The sequence below is a fragment of the Colletes gigas genome, unplaced genomic scaffold (assembly GCF_013123115.1).
Source record: "Colletes gigas isolate AHSC1104 unplaced genomic scaffold, ASM1312311v1 Colletes_gigas_Sc00015, whole genome shotgun sequence".
Lineage (NCBI taxonomy): Eukaryota > Metazoa > Arthropoda > Insecta > Hymenoptera > Colletidae > Colletes > Colletes gigas.
In genome coordinates, this window is record NW_025106644.1 from 1163696 (window position 1) to 1185765 (window position 22070).

Genomic DNA, 22070 nt, shown 5'->3' on the forward strand with positions numbered 1-22070 from the left:
AAATCAATTAGTAATTATACATTTGTGTATTTGAAATATACATATACATATATTTCGAGACTGCTTCGAAGATCTCTTATCATATACATTTTTCTAACGTAACAAGAGTGCCAGTAATTCTTGTATCGCAATCAAAGCAACAAGACGTGAGAAATTTCCATTTTCAATTTTATTATTTTGCAACGTTCACTTTCAAAATAAAGCGAATAGTAAATTTTCAAAGCAATCTGTTAGAGAAGAAAATTTAAGGTGTACGATATAATTGATTACATAGAATAAACGCATTCATTATACTCCATATAACATTTGATCGCTACATATGACATGTATGTTACATCATATTGTTGTAATAATATTATAAGCATCCCACCTACGATTAAGAATGTTATAATTTATGATTTTCATACGCACTCAGTTTATTATAGATATATAGAATATGTCGTAAATAGTACAATACGAATTACATAAAAACTCGGTTTTGAATATATTTGAGATCTGCATATAAAGTTTCAATGAATCATGTAACTGCCATTACTAAAGATGTATTTTAATTTCGAATGGGTGATGTATTAAGTTAAAATGGGAAATTACAAATAAACACATAATATGCGATGTCTGACTTTATTAACATTTATGCACGATATTAAAAAGTTAATGTGGATTTCGTTCGTTCGAATAAATAAACAATTTGCCAATTGGCTTTTACTTGTTTAAGGCGATTTATAAAAAATGATGTTATCGGGTATTTAATATGTATGAAAAATCGTTATTGTTATGATATATTTATTTCAAGTTTGAAAAGGAAAAAAAAAAAAAAAGGAGGAAAGAGTGCGAGCAAGTAGCTAATATTATTATTACATACACGATACGCGTACGCTCAAAACATTTATATGCATATTCGATATGCGTGTATTAATACATTAATATTTAAAAAAAACACTCGTTCGATTTTCATTTCAGATAGTAAATTATATAATAGATTTAATTCGTTTGTGTTGCAAGTAGAGCTATGAAATACAAATCGAACGAATTTTGAGTTATTGTTTTTTCTCTCTCGCATCCACGAATCGGAATTAAAGAAAATAAACTATTGAATGAAGGGGAAGACCCCCCCCCGTTAACTATACCAATTTCGGGCGACTTTAATATGTTGCTTCGTGTATAAACGTAGTAATAATTTGTACATTTTATTGGTCCTGATAATATGGCATATAGGTATTATATCGAAACGAACTGCCATAAACTGAATTAAGAAAAATATAAACAATAAAGAAATTAATTCGCGATCCAACGAATTCGATGAAATGTGACAATTATTTGTATTACTGGGGACGTGGTACGTACATTATACTAGTAACGTGTATGAAAATTGAAATTTTAATTATTATCGAGTACGCAGCGTCAATAGTTTATTTTCTTAAGCGCAGATATATCCCCCGATAAATGGCATAATAGATTTAGAATTAAACGTGTTTCGTTAACAACTAAATATTCTTAAGAAATTAAGTGTGACATTAATATACAAAACAAGTGCAATATGAAAGTACAAAATTTAACCTCTCGTTTGAATTTTGTATATTTTACAAAAGAAAAGATGAATATATGGACATAGATTCTTCGATATTCTAAATTCTAGCTATAAGAATTTCGAAAATATTTTACCATTAAAATCTTTATAATGTATAAGACCATGTCCCTGATAACGTACTTATATAGCGTTGATCTTTTAAATATATATTCCCTGGTGACAAAAGAAAAGGGTCATTTAAAACGATTTAACGATATACAATTTTCTAATCACTTTAACGTTATCCTGAATTTTATATGATCGAATATGTATATTCGAACGACGAATTCCATATTCTTATGGATCGATATATATATATATATATATATATATATATATAATGGATATTAAGTAGTTTCAGTAGCGGTCTGATCGATCTTTGATATAACTGTAGAATAAATGTACATACAATTATTTTCCAAAAAAAAAAAAAAAAAATACTCACTGTTAAATGTATATGATGGAAACTGTTATAGATAAGGCTATTATCGTCATTTATATTAATTGAGATAATAAACGAAATTTCGATTAAATAAGATTGCTCTATATTATTGTTACATCAATAGCTTTCGATAGATCAAACTATATTAATTTTCATCGTGTCGATATCTGTGTGCAAAACAATATTATTTGTATACTAGACATTTAATACCGTTGCAACGTCACGTATTTCTCGCTAAATTTACTTTTATCCAATTAACGTCATTTTTATCTAATTTGTCATTGGATTCTGTTTGTTCGAAGGGTAAAGCCACCGAGGTTCGGACTGCTCCTTTAACGAGAAAAGGGGGGATGATGGCGGATAGTATGGCATCAGCGAGAAGAAGAGCTCACATTAGAGACATAATTTGATAACGATCATTCAACTTGTGAACTCAGGACGTTTCTAGAGCTCCGCAGGTATGATGGACACGAAGTGGCCAATTATTTAGTAGCTATATCAACTCCAAATCCCTCTTTTTACGCCTTCGCTTCGTCTGCCTTAGAAAGCATTCGAATGTATTTTGCATTGTAAAGAGAAGGCTCTGGTTTGCGGATACGCGCCTCGTACGCCAGAATTGACAAATGTGGATCTGTATAGAAGCGCTTATCCCACCGCGAAAGGGAAAAAGAAAAAGAATTGTCAAATGTAAAGCCTAGAATAGTGAAGATGAGTGTCAGAAGACTGTTGTATAAGTTATCAGTAGAGTGTATTGTCGGGCAAGCATCACAGGGATTTGATTAGGGGATAATATTCCGACTAGGATGCTAGCGCCGTGGGCAAAGTTGGTACTAATGGTTGGTCAGGCCTTGGTAATAAAATCACGACACGACCGTGATCGTGATCTTTCGTTCTGAGCGTGCTCGAGTAAATTTATTGTAATCACAATTATTGATTATGATTGTATTATCTTTTATAAGATACTCCGATATAGCTTGCGTATAAATATGAAATTTAAATTACGTTACGTTTTTTGCATGTTACGTAAATTTATTTGTAATTCTCTTTCCCCTACTTTTTATCAGTATTTTAAATATTAATCTCTTCCTTTCGATGTCAATGTCGTAATATTATTCATTTAAATAGTGCAAAAGCGCGAAACATTTCTGTTATGTTTACGTTCTGCTATGCATGTCTAGTACATGTATATCAAGTTTTGCATTATTCAATAATAACATATAAATGGTAGTTTGAAAAAAGTCTCATAAATTTAATGAATTGATTTATTGATTAATGTACATGATGTAGTTCTGTATACGTTATATTTTTTTTAACTAAAGCCAAGAGATATTTGTTTATATTCGTTCGAAATCTACTACTGAGGTAATGCTATAAATTCACAGAGTTTTCAATACTCTAAACTGTTGGATGTAAAATATTTAATTTGGAAATGTTTTTGCAACCACGGCAATTCTGGTTTAAGATGGAAAGGGACAATGGGTTATTTGAAAATATCCTATAAACTAATTTGTTTACAAACATCCATCAGAACATTCGTAGATAACCCCTTATGAGACTACTAGCCACACTACCTCCACCTATCCCCACTTTCATCTACGACACATTGTCATTTCGCCCAATTAGCGATAATGCATGTATTTAATGGGATCGCTTATTCGCCAATCTAGGCACCAATCAGACCCGCATTCCTTTCGCTGGCCAATTTCTCGCAGACGTATTGCCAGAGATGCCAGAAAAGCACCGCCGGGTGCACACGCACACATGCCAGATACGCGTACGTGAGCTCGTGGAGTTTCGGAAAGACGACAAAGGCAAACTGACGCATGCCCTCTTTCTCGATTCTCCGAAGCTGCCCGAAGTAATTTCGGATCGCCTCGTGGGAGTGGAGAGAGAAAGGCTCACATTTGCCTTCTCGCTCTAAACAACTGAAATCCGACCTCCCGTCAACGGCATACGATTTGGATTCTCGAGCCGAGATTCTCGACTGGCCAGGCATTTTTACTTTCCGACCTATGTAGCGGCACATAAGCAAAGTACCCATAATGAAAAAAAAATGTTGTAAAATTTATTTTACGGAAATACACGTTTTAAGACCTCCTGATCATATTTTAATTATTGAAAAAAAAGAAATTTTTTTTTATTCCCTTGTATGAGCGCACATATGTATATTATTAATACGATTGAGTATAAATAGCTGAATGAATTTAAATGAAACTTTACATTTAAGTTTTATGTTCTCATTTCAAAGTCCGGTTAGACTTTGACTATAATCAGTCCATGGATAATAATGATTATACCTCTTGTTTCATAGTTGTTCCGATATATGTATAGGCATAATGTATAAAAAATCTTCTAAATGTTTCATATAAATCTTAGGACGAATTAAATTTTATACGGTTAGGAACAAAAGTATTGGCACACCTGACTCTTTATTATAGAAACGCATATAAATCAAAGAAAAAACACAGGATTAGATTAACTCTTTTTATCAATTATAACTATTAATTTTATAGTTTGAGAATATTACAAATATATTTATACTAATTAATTGCAAAACAAAAAAGAATGATAAAATGCACATTAATGGCAGTTTTCAATGAAACAAAAGTGTTGGCACATTGAAATAAAATGCTTTTGTCTAGGATCTAGAATGAAATTTTTATATGGTTGGTACATTGTTCCTTCTCGGGAAACCCCCTGATTTCGATAGCATTTATTTGTTTTCTCGTTATTCAATTGTTTACAAAGTCTAACGTGAAAACGTGCAAAATGGAGCGCAAAGGCAAAGAAACGACTGTTGCCGAGCGAAAAATTATTTTACATTTGTTTAATGAGGGGCATTCATACTCGTCTATAGGAAATATAGTTAATAGAAGTCGTTTTACAATTAGAAGTATTATTAAACGGTTTTCTAACACAGAAAATTTTGTAAGTGCTCCGCGATGTGGTCGACCTGAAAAATTGAGTGCACGAGAAAAGAGAAAAATTATTAATATTGTAAAAGGAAAACCATCTAGTTCTGCGTCAGAAATAGCGGCAAATATAAACGAAAGTTTTAATAAAGAAGTACATAAAATAACTATTCGACGGATATTAAACAAGGTATGATACCGATCGCGAGTTGCTAGACGAAAGCCTACTATAAGTAAAATTAATCAAGAAAAAAGATTAAAGTTTGCAAATGATTACATTAATAAAGAAAACGAGTTTTTGGATACAGTGCTCTTTTCTGATGAGTCTAAATTTAATATTTTTCAAAATGATGGACGCACTTTAGTTTGGAGACAATCTAATACCGAACTAGACCCAAAGAACATTCAGAACGCTGTTAAACACGGGGGTGATGGAGTGATGGTCTGGGGTTGCACGAGCTCAAGTGGAGTCGGTGAGCTTGTTTTTATTGATAATATAATGGACAAATATGTCTATTTAGATATCTTAAAAAATAATCTAAAAAAAAGCGTGAAAAAATTAAATCTTGGGAGACAATATGTCTTTCAACAGGACAATGACTCCAAGCATACCGCTTATTTGGTACGGCAATGGATAGTTTTTAATACCCCACATTCCTTACCAACCCCACCGCAATCCCCAGATTTAAACCCGATCGAACATCTCTGGGCTCATTTAGGAAAATGTATTAAAAAACATAATATAACAAATATACAACGATTGAAAGAAATATTGATGACAGAATGGAATAAAATAAGTCCCGAAATTACAAAAAAACTAGTGCATTCCATGCCAAATAGATTGAAAGCCGTTATAAACAATAAGGGATTACACACGAAATATTAAATTATATAAAATACATAATGATATACCATCTATTTGTAAGCGTGCCAATACTTTTCTTCCATTAAAAACTGCCATTAATGTGCATTTTATTATTCTTTTTTATTTTTTAATAAATTAGTATAAATAAATTTATAATATTCTCAAACTATAAACCTAATAGTTGTAATTACTAAAAAGAATTAACCCAACTCTGTGTTTTTTCTTTGATTTATATGCGTTTCTATAATGAAGAGTCAGGTGTGCCAATACTTTTGTTCCTAACTGTATGTGCGCTCATACAATGGGAATAAAAAAAATTTCTTTTTTTTTTCAATAATTAAAATATGATCAGGAGGTCTTAAAACGTGTATTTCCGTAAAATAAATTTTACAAAATTTTTTTTTCATTATGGGTACTTTGCTTATGTGCGCCTACATAGGTCGGAAAGTAAAAATGCCTGGGCAGTCGAGAATCCAAATCGTATGCCGTTGACGTGAGGTCGGATTTCAGTTGTTAAGAGCGAGAAGGCAAATGTGAGCCTTTCTCTCTCGACTTCCACGAAGCGGTCCGAAATTACTTCGGGCGGCTTCGGAGAATCGAGAAAGAGGGCATGCGTCAGTTTGCCTTTGTCGTCCTTCCGAAACTCCACGAGCTCACAGTACGCGTATCTGGCATGCGCGAGTGTGCAACCGACGGTGCTTCTCTGGCATCACTGGTTTACAGTCTAGCATCCACAACGTCTATTTGTACAAACGCAGTCAGGAATTCTAAATCATGCAATATGCATTGTACACGGCATTGAAGATCTCAGACTCTAGAACGGAATAGTTTTATCGGTCTCATAACGAATGAATGCTCGTTCGCTTATCTGCGTCGTTTGAATCTTCTTTTTTTTTCCTTTGAATACAAATTTATTCGTGACTTGCGAATAAAATTTCTAACAATTTCCATTATACTGCCGTTAGCATCTAACCGTGTGCGCAGTAAAATATATAGGAAGTTTAGAAGCAAAAATTAATAAGTATTTTTTAACTTTCGGTCAGCCCATTTATTTTCAAACGACTACTTTTACCAGTTAGAGAAAATTATGTTTCTTACAACTTATCTTGTTATCGTAGCTCAATAAAAATGTTATCATCGCGAGACAGCAAAATGAATTATTTTTTAAATATTTGAACTGTTAATTGTTCTACTGTTGACACTACCTGCCGAGCGAAAGAGGCAGCGAAACTGTCTCTGGTTTTCCATTGGTTAAACGAAGACGCCGCGCGCTCTTTATCACAGGGGATATTGGGCGTGTTTATTCAAGAGATGTTGTCGTCAAGTCGAAAGCTTTGTGGTGTTCATATAGTCGAAAGTATGTGGCCGCATTTTTACAAAAGAAAGTTTTTTTGCGCGAAACGTACGTTATACTTCTAGTTAAACTTTTTTACGTTATTGTCGTCATTTATCTGTCGAATTTACGCAAGGTCGTTGATTTAGTTAACCTATTATTTACATATACCGCGTCGTATGCACTGCCGTGTAAAATAGCTCTATATAAAGTAGTGCATTTACGAACTTTAAACATTATATGTAAGGAGCTTTTGGTACAATGATGGCTAAAACGATCAAAGAATTATGTGCCGTTGCACGGAAACTAACACCCACAGTGAGACATTTTGGTAGTGCGCAAACAGCTCCTTTGCAGGAAGCTGCATTGGAGGAACGTTGTATTCTTGTCGATGAATCAGACAGGCCCCTCGGCGAGGCCACAAAAAGAGACTGTCATACAGTTAACTCCGAGGGTCAGGTTCTCCTTCACAGAGCGTTTAGTGTTTTTCTCTTCAACAATGCGGGGCAGTTGTTGCTTCAAAAACGGTCTGCTAATAAGGTAAAATGTATACAAGTGGACAACGTTCGTTATTATATTCGTTTCCAGAATTAAACATGGTTCGTTACTTCTTTTTATAGATAACATTTCCAAACCATTATACGAACACGTGTTGTAGTCATCCGTTGGCCGAGATTCCTGGCGAAACTGTAGAACACGAAGCATTAGGGATTCGTAGAGCGGCACAAAGGAGACTCAATTACGAATTAGGGATTCCTCTGACGCAAGTTTCACCGTCGGATTTTCTATATTTGACAAGGATTCATTATCACGCAGTGAATGGTCATTGGGGCGAACACGAGATAGATTATGTGTTATTTGCACAGAAAGATAATATAACGTTGAATCCAAATGCTGACGAAATTAGCGAACTTCATTGGGTGTCGCAATCCGAATGCAATCAGTTTGTGGAAAATCTTAATTCCCCGTTGACTCCGTGGTTTAAATTAATACTGAAACATAAATTGCCTCTTTGGTGGGATAATCTGGATGCGCTGGAAAAAATGCAAGATCACAATACGATACAAAGATTTATATAAATTTGTTGAATAATAACTTTTCAGTTCTCGTTAATATTAAAATTAAACAAAGTTTCGTAAAGTTTGTAAATGAGGCAATTCTAGAACGGTTTTTTTCAAATACAATAAAGATCAATTATTCGAATAGCAGTTTAATATACATAGCCATACAATTCATGAAACATTTTATTCATTTATTGTATAAAAACGTAAGCGACCACCATAGCAGAGCTCGCATACAAACATTCTGAATGATTGCCAGTTTTGTGAAATAAGATGTTTGTTACGAATTCAGGTTTGCAATATGAGAACAAATTATTCTTATAAATTTACGATCTGTGTGTATGGTAGTGTGGTATTATTTTAACGACGGCTACGAATAATTATTTTATAACAATACACTTATGTATGTATGTAATTTTTGTGAATACAATTTTGTCATAGAAAGTATAGTTTTGTAAATATAAAATAAAATTAATCTTACATCGTAAGCTTTTGTATAACTTTATGTAATTAGTGTACTAACGTATGGAAACGTAATTAACGAAAGTTATGGAAAGAAACGTAAACAGGAATTAAAGTTGTTTGGACAAAACGATAGACGTTTCTACGTATTGAACTTCATATTGCTACTAAAATACCTATACAGGGTGTTTGGCTAAACCTGAGAAAAATTTTAATGAGGGATTCTAGAGGCCAAAATAAGACGAAAGTTAAGAATATTAATTTGTTGATGGAGGCTTCGTTAAAAAGTTATTAACAATTAAATTCAAAAATTTCAAATCGTTCTGGAAAAATTATTTTAGGTTGCGGGGTCAATTATAATCAGTTTTGGTGAATAGACATACCCCCGAATTCCTAACCATTTTTGAAACAAAAAATCGAGAAGGTGTGAAATTTTTTGACAAAATTAAAAAATTTCAAATCGTCGTGGAAAAATTATTTTTAGTTGCAGGAGTCAATTACTATCATTTTTCATCATTAGACATACCCTCAAAATCCTATCCACTTTCGAGAAAAAAATTTGAGAATGTGCGAAATGTTTCGACGGAGAAAAAAAATTTCGAATCGTTCTGAAAAAATTATTTTCAGTTCCGTGGGTCGATTACAATAATTTCTGGTGAATAGACATACTCTCGAAATCCTGCGCATTTTCTAGAAAAAAATTCGAGAAAATGCTGAAATTTTTCGAGAAAATTAAAAAATTTCAAATCGTTCCGGAAAAATTATTTTAGGTTGCAGGGTCAATTATAATCAGTTTTGGTGAATAGACATACCCACGAATTCCTAACCATTTTCGAAACAAAAATTCGAGAAGGTGTGAAATTTTTTGACAAAATTAAAAAATTTCAAATCGTCGTGGAAAAATTATTTTTAGTTGCAGGAGTCAATTACTATCATTTTTTATCATTAGACATACCCTCAAAATCCTATCCACTTTCGAGAAAAAAATTTGAGAATGTGTGAAATGTTTCGACGGAGAAAAAAAATTTCGAATCGTTCTGAAAAAATTATTTTCAGTTCCGGGGGTCGATTACAATAATTTTTGGTGAATAGACATACCCTCGAAATCCTGCGCATTTTCTAGAAAAAAATTCGAGAAAATGCTGAAATTTTTCGAGAAAATTAAAAAATTTCAAATCGTTCCGGAAAAATTATTTTAGGTTGCGGGGTCAATTACAATCAGTTTTGGTGAATAGACATACCCACGAATTCCTAACCATTTTCGAAACAAAAATTCGAGAAGGTGTGAAATTTTTTGACAAAATTAAAAAATTTCAAATCGTCGTGGAAAAATTATTTTTAGTTGCAGGAGTCAATTACTATCATTTTTCATCATTAGACATACCCTCAAAATCCTATCCACTTTCGAGAAAAAAATTTGAGAATGTGCGAAATGTTTCGACGGAGAAAAAAAATTTCGAATCGTTCTGAAAAAATTATTTTCAGTTCCGTGGGTCGATTACAATAATTTTTGGTGAATAGACATACTCTCGAAATCCTGCGCATTTTCTAGAAAAAAATTCGAGAAAATGCTGAAATTTTTCGAGAAAATTAAAAAATTTCAAATCGTTCCGGAAAAATTATTTTAGGTTGCGGGGTCAATTATAATCAGTTTTGGTGAATAGACATACCCACGAATTCCTAACCATTTTCGAAACAAAAATTCGAGTAGGTACTGAAATTTTTCGGCGAAATTAAAAAATTTCAAATCGTTCTAAAAAAAATATTTTCAGTTACAGGGGTCAATTACAAGCATTTTTGGTCAACAGAAATACACCCGAATTCCTACGCACTTTCGAGAAAAAAATTCATTACCGAAAATATAGTTTCTGGCCAGAAATGCTACCCTGAAATTTCATGCGAATGTTTAAAATGTCATAACTCCTGAACGGATTGGACGATTTTAATGTTTAAAAAAGCAAACTACGCGTATTTTGCTAAGGAATACGTGGCAATTCCAAAAATATTCGCAAAATTATTTCTTGACTCCGCAAAATGAGAAAAACCCCATAAAAATGGTCTAATTTTCAAACAGCCATAACTCCTACAATAGTGAATATATTTCCATGAAACTTTTTTCTAAAGTAGAGCTCATAGGTACCTACAAAAAAGTATTAGACAACTTTTCTGTAGGGCGTCAAACAAAATTACTAAAAATGTAAAACGAATTTTTAAGAAAAATCAACAGAGGTGCCCTTAATTTTGCAGGGAAAATGAAAGGTTTCTAATCGTTCTGGAAAAATGATTTTCGATTGCGGGGGTCAGTTACAATCATTTTTTATGAATAAACATACCCGCGAAATCCTACGCATTTTTGAGAACAAAATTCAGTACAGGCGGAACTTTAAACTTTAATAACTTTTTAACTAAGCCTCAATCAACAGATTGGTATTCTTGATTTTCGTCTTATTTTCGCCTCCAAAATCCCCCATTAAAATTTTTCCCAAGGGTAGCTGAACACCCTACATATTAAAAAGGGGTAAACGAAATCTATTCGTGCGTAAACTGTTTCTATTTCTAAATATATTTTAACGGTGGTTCTTGGTATCGAATAGCTACACAATTATTTTAACGGTACGAATATATTTTTTATATAGAATATATTTTATACAATAAATATATAGTTTTTCTACTTAGTAACAATTTGTTTGGAATATTAGGTCATATTATGAATATTCATATAGTATCATATAATTGCTAATAAAGTTTCGTTGATCGAAAAAATACATTGGAAAATAAATATCGACAATGATAGCTAAAATATTCGTGATTACATTATTTAAATAACTTCGAAATAAGTTATACAATTTTTTTGTCGTGCAACTTCGGTTAGTTTTTAAAATATACAGAATTTAGTACGTTGAAATGTAGTGGTTTACATGCTGATTATGATACAAAAAATATATGTATATACGAATCACGAGATAAACATACATATACAGGTTTAGACGTATTTTTTTAATGTACGTTTGTTAAATACAAATAGTATACACAATAGCTGTATAAATGTATAAAAACGTAATAAATTAAAGCTAAAAATTGAAAAAGCAGGGTCGCCAATTTTAGTGTTGCTCGAGTGTTAAAAATGAATTTAACGGTGCTTGCATGTATTTAACATTAAATTAATATAATATTCGGTTTATAGTTGAAATCGTGCAACAACATTCGATCTAATATACATTTTGAAGATTGCAACAGTCGGAAATTGGAACCCTATCTAGTACCTAACTATTCTTAAATTGGTCAACGTCCATGATAAACGTCAAATTAATTGATCTCTGTTTTACGTCGAATGCCCGTAATCTAAAAGCGAAACATATTTTCTGCAATTTGGTCTACATTCAGTTTTCATAATAAATTCATTTTTTGTACTCGAAACATCGTGAAATGCAAAAATAAAAAATATTCTCTACTTTTCGTTAGGTACAGATCCCTGCATCTAATTTACGTTCAATAGAGACATTTTAACATTTTACTTAATATTTTTACAAACAATGTTAAAAAAATAATTCTGATATCGTACATTTAATAAAAATAATATATGCTCTACCAAGGAATTATCAAAAATTGTTAAAAATCATTAGCATTAAAATTACATAACTGGTTGCATTATAGGTTTCACGCTGGAAATAGTCCTCGTCATAATTTTATTGAATTTCATTGGATATCATTTATAGTCACAGTAATAATTATCATATCATAGAATTCTTTGTACTATCGCTAGGGGTTAGAATGAAACGGCGTCTGGTTTTTCAGTGACCTTGAAAATATTCGATAACTCGTCGACTAACGTTTCGTATCTATAGGCCACCCGGATATCTGGCACATTTGTTCGTGTAATATCATTACCAGCTACTCCCTCCTTAGTATAATTCGGTCCAAGCCAATATTGTTTACTCTGTAAAAAAACAACGCTCTTAATTATTATTCTTTATAGAGTAAATGTTCCATGCTTACACTAATGTCGACGAACACGTTTCTCATTCAAAGCGAAATAAAATGGCAAAGAAGCCTAGAACTAGCAACTTTCAGTTGCGCAAATAACGTTTTAAATTCATGGAGGCTGTTTGCATTTAAAACATTTGCACATTTTCAATCGCATTCCTAGCGTAAAAGGATCTTGGAGTAAATTTAATTTAGACGTGTGAATGATAGTTCCCCGGAAATATTGTCGTACGACTTCTTTTCGCAAAGTTGCAATAGTTAGAACATTGACAATGATTCGGTTGAGTGTACCGATACTAATGATAATAAATATGACATACCTTGTGTGGAAAACCACTCATAAGTACCGAATTACGTGCCAATTCGCACATATCGCATGAACTGAGTTTCCATACTTGTGCAGCGATACTGAATTCTTCCATTAAAGGTTCCTGCGAGAAATGTTAAATGAATATAAAACAAGGTCAAAGGGATATATCGTAAATCGTAAATTTACAAAGGGATGACCCCAACGGTCCGACATTGATTTTAACGGGTCTTTGCATGGTGATATATATATGTTCCTAATGATACGTGTAAAGTATTAGGCACAGATACTCAATAATTTTAAATGATGATATGTGCGCAGACAGTAAACATTGAAATGACTTTGGCGAGAATGCCTGACTGGTAAATTCATGGTTACGGTTTTGGTTCCCGTTCAGTTGGTATATATTTCTTTTCCATTGCGAAAGCCACGTATGCAATAAAAACACATAAACGATAACAATAAATGTATCTTATTTAACATTTAAAGTAACGAAGTAAAACTCTCTTATGATATTGGCAAATTTTGATACGTTTTAGCACTGCATTAATTGTATATTTTTATAAATAGTTACTTCAAATATTAAATGAGATACATCTATTGTTATCATTTATGTTTTTATCGCATACGTGTCTTTTACAATAGAAAAAAACATATCAACTGAACGGGACTCGAACCCATAACCTTGGATTTAGTCAGTCACCTCGCCAAATCATTTCAATGTCTATTGTCTATACTCATGGTGCATATGTGTAGTTTATAACTATAATTGTTTACATTTTTTAAATTATTGAGTATCCACGCCTAATATTTTACACATATCATTAGTAATATACAGCGAGTGTCACATAAAATGGTGCACCTAGCGGTTCAGCCGATATTTTTTCAATAAGAGGTATATAGCGTAATGTTTTTTTATTTAATACATAATAACAATACAAAAAAACCTTTAATAGTACTCAGTTTAATCAAATAAAATTTTAGGTTGCGTATGAAATTTAGCTGTCAGTAAAAATCGTACACAGTTGGCAGCATTGGAAATCCGGTGAATCACCCAACTGTTTTTTATGTTACAATGCTTAGCAACGATTGAATCTAGTTGATTTAGCAGCATTCTGATTGTTATATGCGATTGTACTGCCAAAAAAAATCAATAAAAAAGACTTAAAATGCGACAAACTATAGTAGCGGGGAGCGTGAATTAGTTATTTATCACTACAAAAACAAAAGAAGTTAAAGTTAATAAGAAACTGAATATCAGAGGTGAACGACGGATTGTTAGAGAAATTAAGGATGACCCGAGGATCAGAGCTCCAAAATTAGCGTCGAAAGTTGAAAAATATTTAAATAAGAAAGTAAGTGATTCAACTATTAGAAGAGTATTAAGAAAATAGAAATATCATGTTAGAGTTGCTCCGAAGAAGCTGTTCATAAATTTGCAAAATAGCAAGAAGAGGTACGAGTTTGCAAAGAAGTATATAAATGAACAGTTTACTTTTTGAAAAAGTGTAATTTTTACCGATGAATCGAAATTTAATATCTTCGGTTTGGATGGAACAAAAATTGTATGGAGAAAACCAAATACAGCTGCGGATATTAAAAATCTCAGAGCAACGGTTAAATTTGGCTGTGGGTCTCGAATGGTCTGGGGCTGTATGTCAGCATCTGGCGTTGGATACCTGGTATTTATTGATAATATAACGGATAAGTGGTCGTATTTGAGTATATTAAAAAATAATTTAAAAGAAAGTGCAGAAATTGGAAATTTTAAACGATTTCAAATTTTACGCAGACAACAATTCTTCGTAGCACGATTCTAATGTAGCAAAGATTTGGCTATTGTATAACTGCCTTAAAGTTCTTCAAACGCTCCCATAATCACCTGACATCAATGTCGTAGAATATATTTGGAATGAATTGGACAAAAAAGTAAGATTACACAAATATTACAAACACGGGAAGCCTTAGAAAAGCTTTGCAAGAAGAATGGTCGAAAATAACACCAAAATTTTGTGAGAATTTAGTAAAATCGATTCCTCGACAACTGCAGCGTGTTCGAAATACATTTGGTTAGCCAACTAAATATTAATATAAACGATTTTTATTATATATTATTCTAAAACTGCATCTTATTTCCTGTGTACGATTTTTACAGGCAGATAAGTTTCATACGCAACCTCAAGTTTTATTTAATTTACTGAGTACTACTAAAAGTTTTTTTATATTGTTGTTATGTGTCAAATAAAGAAACATTACGAGTTCCAATAATTTGGTACAATTTTCATGTTTATCGAATAAATATCGGCTGAACCGCTAGGTGTACGATTTTATGTGACGATCACTGTATACAGGGTGTTCGACCACCCCTGGAGAAAATTGTAACGGGAGATTCTAGAGGTAAAAATAAGACGAAAATCAACAAATTGGTATTCTTGATTTTCGTCTTATTTTTACCTCTAGAATCTCCCGTTACAATTTTTTCCAGGGGTGGCTGAACACCCTGTATATTATCAGCTTGCAAAGACCCGTTGAAATCGAAGTCGGACAATTGGGTTCCTTCCTTCCCTTGTTAAGTAACAAGATAGTACCGACCTTGGTAAAGTGGAATTGAAGAGGATCGTCTGTAGAAAGACTGATGCATAAACCTCTCGCTAAGTATTCTGGAAGGGGATTTCGATGGTAGTTCAAAAATAGAGAGTTATTACTGAGAGGCGACATTGCGATCCCAATTTGCGTCAAATAATACAAATACTGCAATACTGGTACTTTTCGAAGCAAAAGACCATGGGAAATGTTCTCTGCCATCATATAGCCACAGACAAGATGTTGTATGGGCCCAGCCTCGCCGCAATGAGGTCTGAGAACGAACGTGTTAAGCCCTTGGTCTCTGTAAAAAATGAATCGGAATTATTCAACCCTAGAACTGCCACTTATAATGTATTTATTCGTACCAAAGAAGTTAAAACGATAGACACGTGAAGAAATGTATAATATCACTGTTCTACAAATTAAATTCTGTTTTCTATTTTTCAATATCCACTAGGTGATTCTTATAGAGCTTCGTAGATACGCATAATGGATGCAACACCGATAATATCTTAGGCTCCCAATTCCTGTATATGTTTATCATTTTTGATTTTTTAATCTGTTTGTGGATTTGTAAAAAACATTTCTCGATCATTTCCATTTCTAAACAATTTCGATGTACATTGTATGTATATGAATGGTTTTTTAAATATAAAGCCGTAAAAAAATAAACAACATTTTATTGTTGGATTACCTCACAGAATAGGAATAATATTCCTAAGAGCGAAGTGTGAATAGCAAGGATTTACTCCAGATCTTTATAAGAAAAGCGTACATGATCGAGTGATTCCATTGATAAGTTTACATGGATTTTGAAAATATAATTCAGTGATTAGTATCCTAGAGTATACAAATATATTAAGCAATAAAGGTTACAAAAAAATCAAACATACTATACAGGGTGTTCGGCTACCTCTGGGAAAAATTTTAATGGGAGATTCTAGAGGCCAAAATAAAACGAAAATCAAGAATACCAATTTGCTGATTGAGGCTTAGTTAAAAAGTTATTAACGTTTAAAGTTCCGCCTGTACTGCATTTTTTTCTCAACAATGCGCAGGATTTCGGGGGTATGTTTATTCACAAAAAATGATTGTAATTGACCCCCGCAATCGAAAATCATTTTTCCAGAACGATTAGAAACCTTTCATTTTCCCTGAAAAATTAAGGCACCTCTGTTGATTTTTCTTAAAAATTCGTTTTACATTTTTAGTAATTTTGTTTGACGCCCTACAGAAAAGTTGTCTAATACTTTTTTGCAGGTACCTATGAGCTCTACTTTAGAAAAAAGTTTCATGGAAATATATTCACTATTGTAGGAGTTATGGCTGTTTGAAAATTAGACCATTTTTATGGGGTTTTTATCATTTTGCGGAGTCAAGAAATAACTTTTCGAATATTTTTGGAATTGCCACGTATTCCTTAGCAAAATACGCGTAGTTTGCTTTTTTAAACATTAAAATCGTCCAATCCGTTCAGGAGTTATGACATTTTAAACATTCGCATGAAATTTCAGGGTAGCATTTCTGGCCAGAAACTATATTTTCGGTAATGAATTTTTTTCTCGAAAGTGCGTAGGAATTCAGGTGAATTTCTGTTGACCAAAAATGCTTGTAATTGACCCCTGTAACTGAAAATATTTTTTTTAGAACGATTTGAAATTTTTTAATTTCGCCGAAAAATTTCAGTACCTACTCGAATTTTTGTTTCGAAAATGGTTAGGAATTCGGGGGTATGTCTATTCACCAAAACTGATTGTAATTGACCCTGCAACCTAAAATAATTTTTCCGGAACGATTTGAAATTTTTTAATTTTCTCGAAAAATTTCAGCATTTTCTCGAATTTTTTTCTAGAAAATGCGCAGGATTTCGAGAGTATGTCTATTCACCAGAAATTATTGTAATCGACCCTCGGAACTGAAAATAATTTTTTCAGAACGATTCGAAATTTTTTTTTCTCCGTCGAAACATTTCGCACATTCTCAAATTTTTTTCTCGAAAGTGGATAGGATTTTGAGGGTATGTCTAATGATAAAAAATGGTAGTAATTGACTCCTGCAACTAAAAATAATTTTTCCACGACGATTTGAAATTTTTTAATTTTGTCAAAAAATTTCACACCTTCTCGATTTTTTGTTTCGAAAATGGTTAGGAATTCGGGGGTATGTCTATTCACCAAAACTGATTATAATTGACCCCGCAGCCTAAAATAATTTTTTCCAGAACGATTTGAAATTTTTGAATTTAATTGTTAATAACTTTTTAACGAAGCCTCCATCAACAAATTAATATTCTTAATTTTCGCCTTATTTTGACCTCTAGAATCCCCCACTAAAATTTTTCCCAAGGGGTGGCCGAACACCCTGTATACAGAGTGCATGCCCTATTGCACCATTATACCAGTTTCGCTTGTAGGTAGCTACGGCACTGCCGCGCCGAGATAGGCAAGCGATGGCCGCGTGGCGGTCAAACGCCGTGCACGCGTTGCCAATACACATTTTCTCGACCTGTGACAACTGAGAACGGCTTCTACACTTCTGTTGGACAGTTTCTTCTTCAGGAATGTCTGCAGAATCGGATCCTGTGTATAGATTTCGTGTCAGGTAAAGGACTTTCCGTAAGTATACAAAAGTGTTGTGTATAAAGTACGTACTTCGACGCTTTTTCAAACTTTGGCGATCATTTACAACCGTTCAAAAGCACAAAATATTATAACTATCGATGTTAGCATATTCAGGAATCTCTCCTCTATCTTTTAAGATTAAGTGGAACTGTCTGATGTTTTTAATTTTCGCGTAATACCTCGTTTTTGCCAAAAATTGGACGTTTTCACAAAAACTCGTGTTTTTCGAAAACTGAGGGTGATACAGCAATTCCATTTTCACATTCGTGTTTAGGAAACGGAGCTCTACAAGAATCACATAGTGGGTACGGAAAAACAAAATTCGTGTTGAACAGTGTATTCATTCTCTTATAGAAAATTATGGTAAATTTTCAGAAATTCAGTCGAGTTAATGTTTTACTAGTTTTATTAGTAATTACGAGTCATTTTGACTGCTTTGGTAGTTCTAGTGTTAACTATAAAAATAATATTAACTATAAAACGTGAACTCACGTTCTAAAATGATTCAAAACAGTCATATTTGCGTAAGTGTAGTACTGGTAATATCCGTAAGGAGGATTTTCTATGTCGTCCCATTCGGCCGGTGGGTAAACATCCTTGTCGAACAAAGGATTTTCAGGTTTACTTTCGTCGTCGACCGAATCAAATCCTATCACCTATAATGATCATTAAAGTAACCGTACGAATAACTTATCCAATATCGTATTTATCAAACTACTTACATATTGAAGGAATTTATGTAATTCTGGATGAGAAGTAGGGTCGTTCGTTACTTCAAACAGGGGTAAAAAGATATTATTCAAGATTTCTTGGAAGTTTGTCATCAACTTGTTCAATTTGAAAATATCGCTGCACATGGAAAACAATTTATGATTAACGATTATTAATTATATATGCAACGAACATATAAGATGCATCTGAAGACTTTATCGACCGAGATACACTCGAAAGCAAAATAAGAAGGGTCATGATCGATCGATAATGTCGAAAATAGAACACCCTACATTACCTATATCGTGAAAACTTACTATAGCCGAGGAATTTGTATAAGCCAACGCACGTTATCGGAATAGACGTCGCTCTGAATAGCCCACTTTGCCAATTTGTCCCATTCTTCCGGACTCTTTCCATATATCGATAGACGCAATTCCGCATTTTGGTATTTCGATTCTTCCAGATCGCTGGCAACTTCTTTAATAATGCTCGCGAAGAATCTGCCGTTCAGATAATTGTCCGTCTTTAAAAATACTTCGCGCAATCGACTCTCGCCAATCGGATTGTACTTGGCGTTGAATTTATCGAACCTGTGGAACGTATTTCTATCCTAAAAATAAAGTTGCAACCTAAGTTTTTCGTTCATAAATCTCCTCCCTCCGAAAATACACATATCAACACTAGAACTACCGATGTGGTTAAGATGACCCATTCGTTAATTTCTAATAAAAATTGTTGCTTTACCATGGTTTTCTATAAGAAAATGAATGAATATTTATTTCCATTATACATTTCTTCAAGTACCGTGCATCCGCGTGAAGAAGTCACAGCTTGTTTACATCCCCACTCCTGTTACAGTCCACTGGGCTCACAGGTATTGGTCATTGGACAGCCAATCAGCGGACTGCAGCAAGAGTGGGGATGTTAAACACTCTGTGTCTTCATCTCGCGAAAGGACGATATATACCGTTTTAGTTCCTTTGGTACAAATAAATACACCATAATTGTCGGTAGCTCCAGTGTTAACGAAAGCTTACCGCGTGCACGTCCAACATATCAACGCTTAGATCGTAAGTGGTCAGATTCATGGATTGAAATACTTCTCGAAGAGTCATCGTTTCCCCATTCTTTGAACACGTAACAATTTCATCCGCGTGGTTCTTCAATGTCTTTTTAATAAATCTGAGCAGGTGTTTCTGATTCATACAAGACGCTGCGTGAATATGCGTGTCGACCTAAAATAAAAATTGTTCAACGACTGCGTTATCTTTTAAATTAGCTTCAAATTTTTATGAAATTGTATTTCTAATTTATCTCTACCGTACTGACCTTTCTGATGTTGTAGAAGTCCCTGTGGGGAACCGCTTTTTGGCTCGCAAGTTCTCTAAGCTCGTTCAACAATACATGCAATTGGAATTTAGACGAAAGGTAACTTAATCTTCTGTAGCAAAAAGATTTCAATGGGCCATCTGCGATCATCGCACACAGGAGGTTCATGTCTCTGACAAATATCGCCAAGTCAGGATACGAATATGGAACTGGCTTTCCGTTAACATAATCGTCTTGGTTCGCGTACACGTTGAACACGCCATTAACGGGTGCAATTATGTAATTTTTCGTCTGAGGGAATACACAGTCCCAAGGATCTCCTCGAGATGCAGGCGCATGTACCGGATGATCTGGCAACAACATTTAACAGAAACAAATATAATTACGATTTCTATAAAATTGCTTGTTGGTTCTATAAAAAAAAACATGGTATACATTTCATAAATTGAATATTCACGAATATTTCGTGTACTAAACTCATACGCAATATACATTTAAGTATATTGTACCGTTGTACATAAATTTATTTTCAACATTTTCTTGTATATTGTCATTAAAACAGCGGACAGTTACTTGAGATCGAGTTAAGATTAATACTGCGAAACAGACAAGATCGAGTATAAGTGTAACAAGAATATTAATAACGTGTTTGTTCTTCCTTGTTGTCGTATAATGCTTTGACATTGCGTCAATCAGAATACGGTTCGTTTAAGTTTCTGTTACTGGTTTTTGTTTTTAATACGTTTGTCCACATTTAACAACATCTCGATAGAATTGACATCTGTACGTCTGACCGTGCAAACCTTATGTTTTGGATCGTTTGTTGGCTCGTAGGATCAACTTTTCCTGCCATTTGATTATTTGTAAATGGAACAAGTAAATGTAAATGTATTGATCTATAATACCACGAATGAAGAAAATTGAAGAATACACAATGAAGAAAATTCTTCATTAACAAGACGTTTGTCAGTTTTTCTATTCTAGTCAATTCTATTAAATTTAGATTTATATAATTGTATGATTTGCATCGAGACTCTGTTTTAAAAATTTGTAACCATTCAGCAATTGCTTTGCACGAAGGTGATATTCTTTTTACTGATTTTCTATTGTTTAAATTTTTGAATACATTAAATCATGACAATAAAATAGACAATGATGGTAAATAATCAAACTCAAAATCTCAAATCAAAAAAAAAGTAATACAAATATATGTGATTTATAAATTTGAAATTAAATTACTTTATGGTAGAGTATAGTTCAATCCATATTACACTCGAATTTAATATAGCAAACATTCAATTTATTAAATATATGCAATGTTTTTTGTTGAACTAAACAGCGGTCTTAAATACTAGAAGATAAGATTGATTCTCGTAGGTATGTTTCATAGAATTGAATATTTTTTAGTATGTAGATGACTTATAAGCATTAACAGATAAAAGTACCCATAAACTGGTATGATACTGATAGCAAAATGTAAATTTATCGTTAACATATTCCAAATTTGATTATACAGGGTGTCCAGCCACCCCTGGGGAAAATTTTAATGGGAGATTCCAGAGGCCAAAATAAGACGAAAATCAAGAATAAAAATTTGTTGATTGAGGCTTCCTTAAAAAGTTATTAACGTTTAAAGTTCCGCCCGTAGTGAATTTTTTTTCTCGAAAATGCGCAAGATTTCGGGGGTATATCTATTGACCAAAAGTAATTGTAATTGCCCCCCGCAACCGAAATTAATTTTTCCAGAATGATTTGAAACTTTTCAATTTTCAGGGTAACAGTTATAGTCAGACATTATATTTTCAGTAATGAATTTTTTTCTCGAAAATGGTTAGAATTTCGAGGGTATGTGTATTCACCAAATATGATTGTAACTGACCCCCGCAA

The 22070-nt window shown here is 33.1% G+C and overlaps 2 protein-coding genes across 10 annotated transcripts in view; one reads left to right on the forward strand and one right to left on the reverse strand.

Moving 5' to 3' along the window:
* Positions 1 to 7062: 7062 nt before the first annotated feature.
* On the forward strand, positions 7063 to 8719 carry LOC122399735 (isopentenyl-diphosphate Delta-isomerase 1). Its single transcript, XM_043400643.1, has 2 exons — positions 7063 to 7659; positions 7740 to 8719. Exons 1-2 carry the CDS (start codon positions 7381 to 7383, stop codon positions 8196 to 8198), a joined length of 738 nt encoding a protein of 245 aa, XP_043256578.1. The 5' UTR covers positions 7063 to 7380; the 3' UTR covers positions 8199 to 8719.
* A 2480-nt stretch (positions 8720 to 11199) lies between these two features.
* Positions 11200 to 22070, reverse strand: part of LOC122399736 (AMP deaminase 2) — a 41745-nt gene continuing 30874 nt past the window's right edge. For 8 of the 9 annotated variants that reach the window (XM_043400648.1, XM_043400647.1, XM_043400646.1 and 5 more), the window contains 8 exons: positions 20184 to 20533; positions 19892 to 20089; positions 19169 to 19464; positions 18863 to 18989; positions 18633 to 18796; positions 15526 to 15820; positions 12947 to 13057; positions 11200 to 12579 (listed from right to left, as the gene is read on the reverse strand). In XM_043400648.1, coding sequence (XP_043256583.1) covers positions 12409 to 12579; positions 12947 to 13057; positions 15526 to 15820; positions 18633 to 18796; positions 18863 to 18989; positions 19169 to 19464; positions 19892 to 20089; positions 20184 to 20533 — 1712 coding nt within the window. In that variant the 3' untranslated portion in view covers positions 11200 to 12408. The remainder of the gene's footprint in view (positions 12580 to 12946; positions 13058 to 15525; positions 15821 to 18632; positions 18797 to 18862; positions 18990 to 19168; positions 19465 to 19891; positions 20090 to 20183; positions 20534 to 22070) is intronic. The other variant, XM_043400651.1, reaches the window with a different exon arrangement.

Bases quoted from the DNA above. Each gene is read 5' to 3' on its own strand.
- LOC122399735 (XM_043400643.1), top strand. From the start codon at position 7,381: ATGATGGCTAAAACGATCAAAGAATTATGTGCCGTTGCACGGAAACTA. The intron at 7,660-7,739 runs GTAAAATGTATA...TTCTTTTTATAG, and splicing joins AAAAACGGTCTGCTAATAAG to ATAACATTTCCAAACCATTA.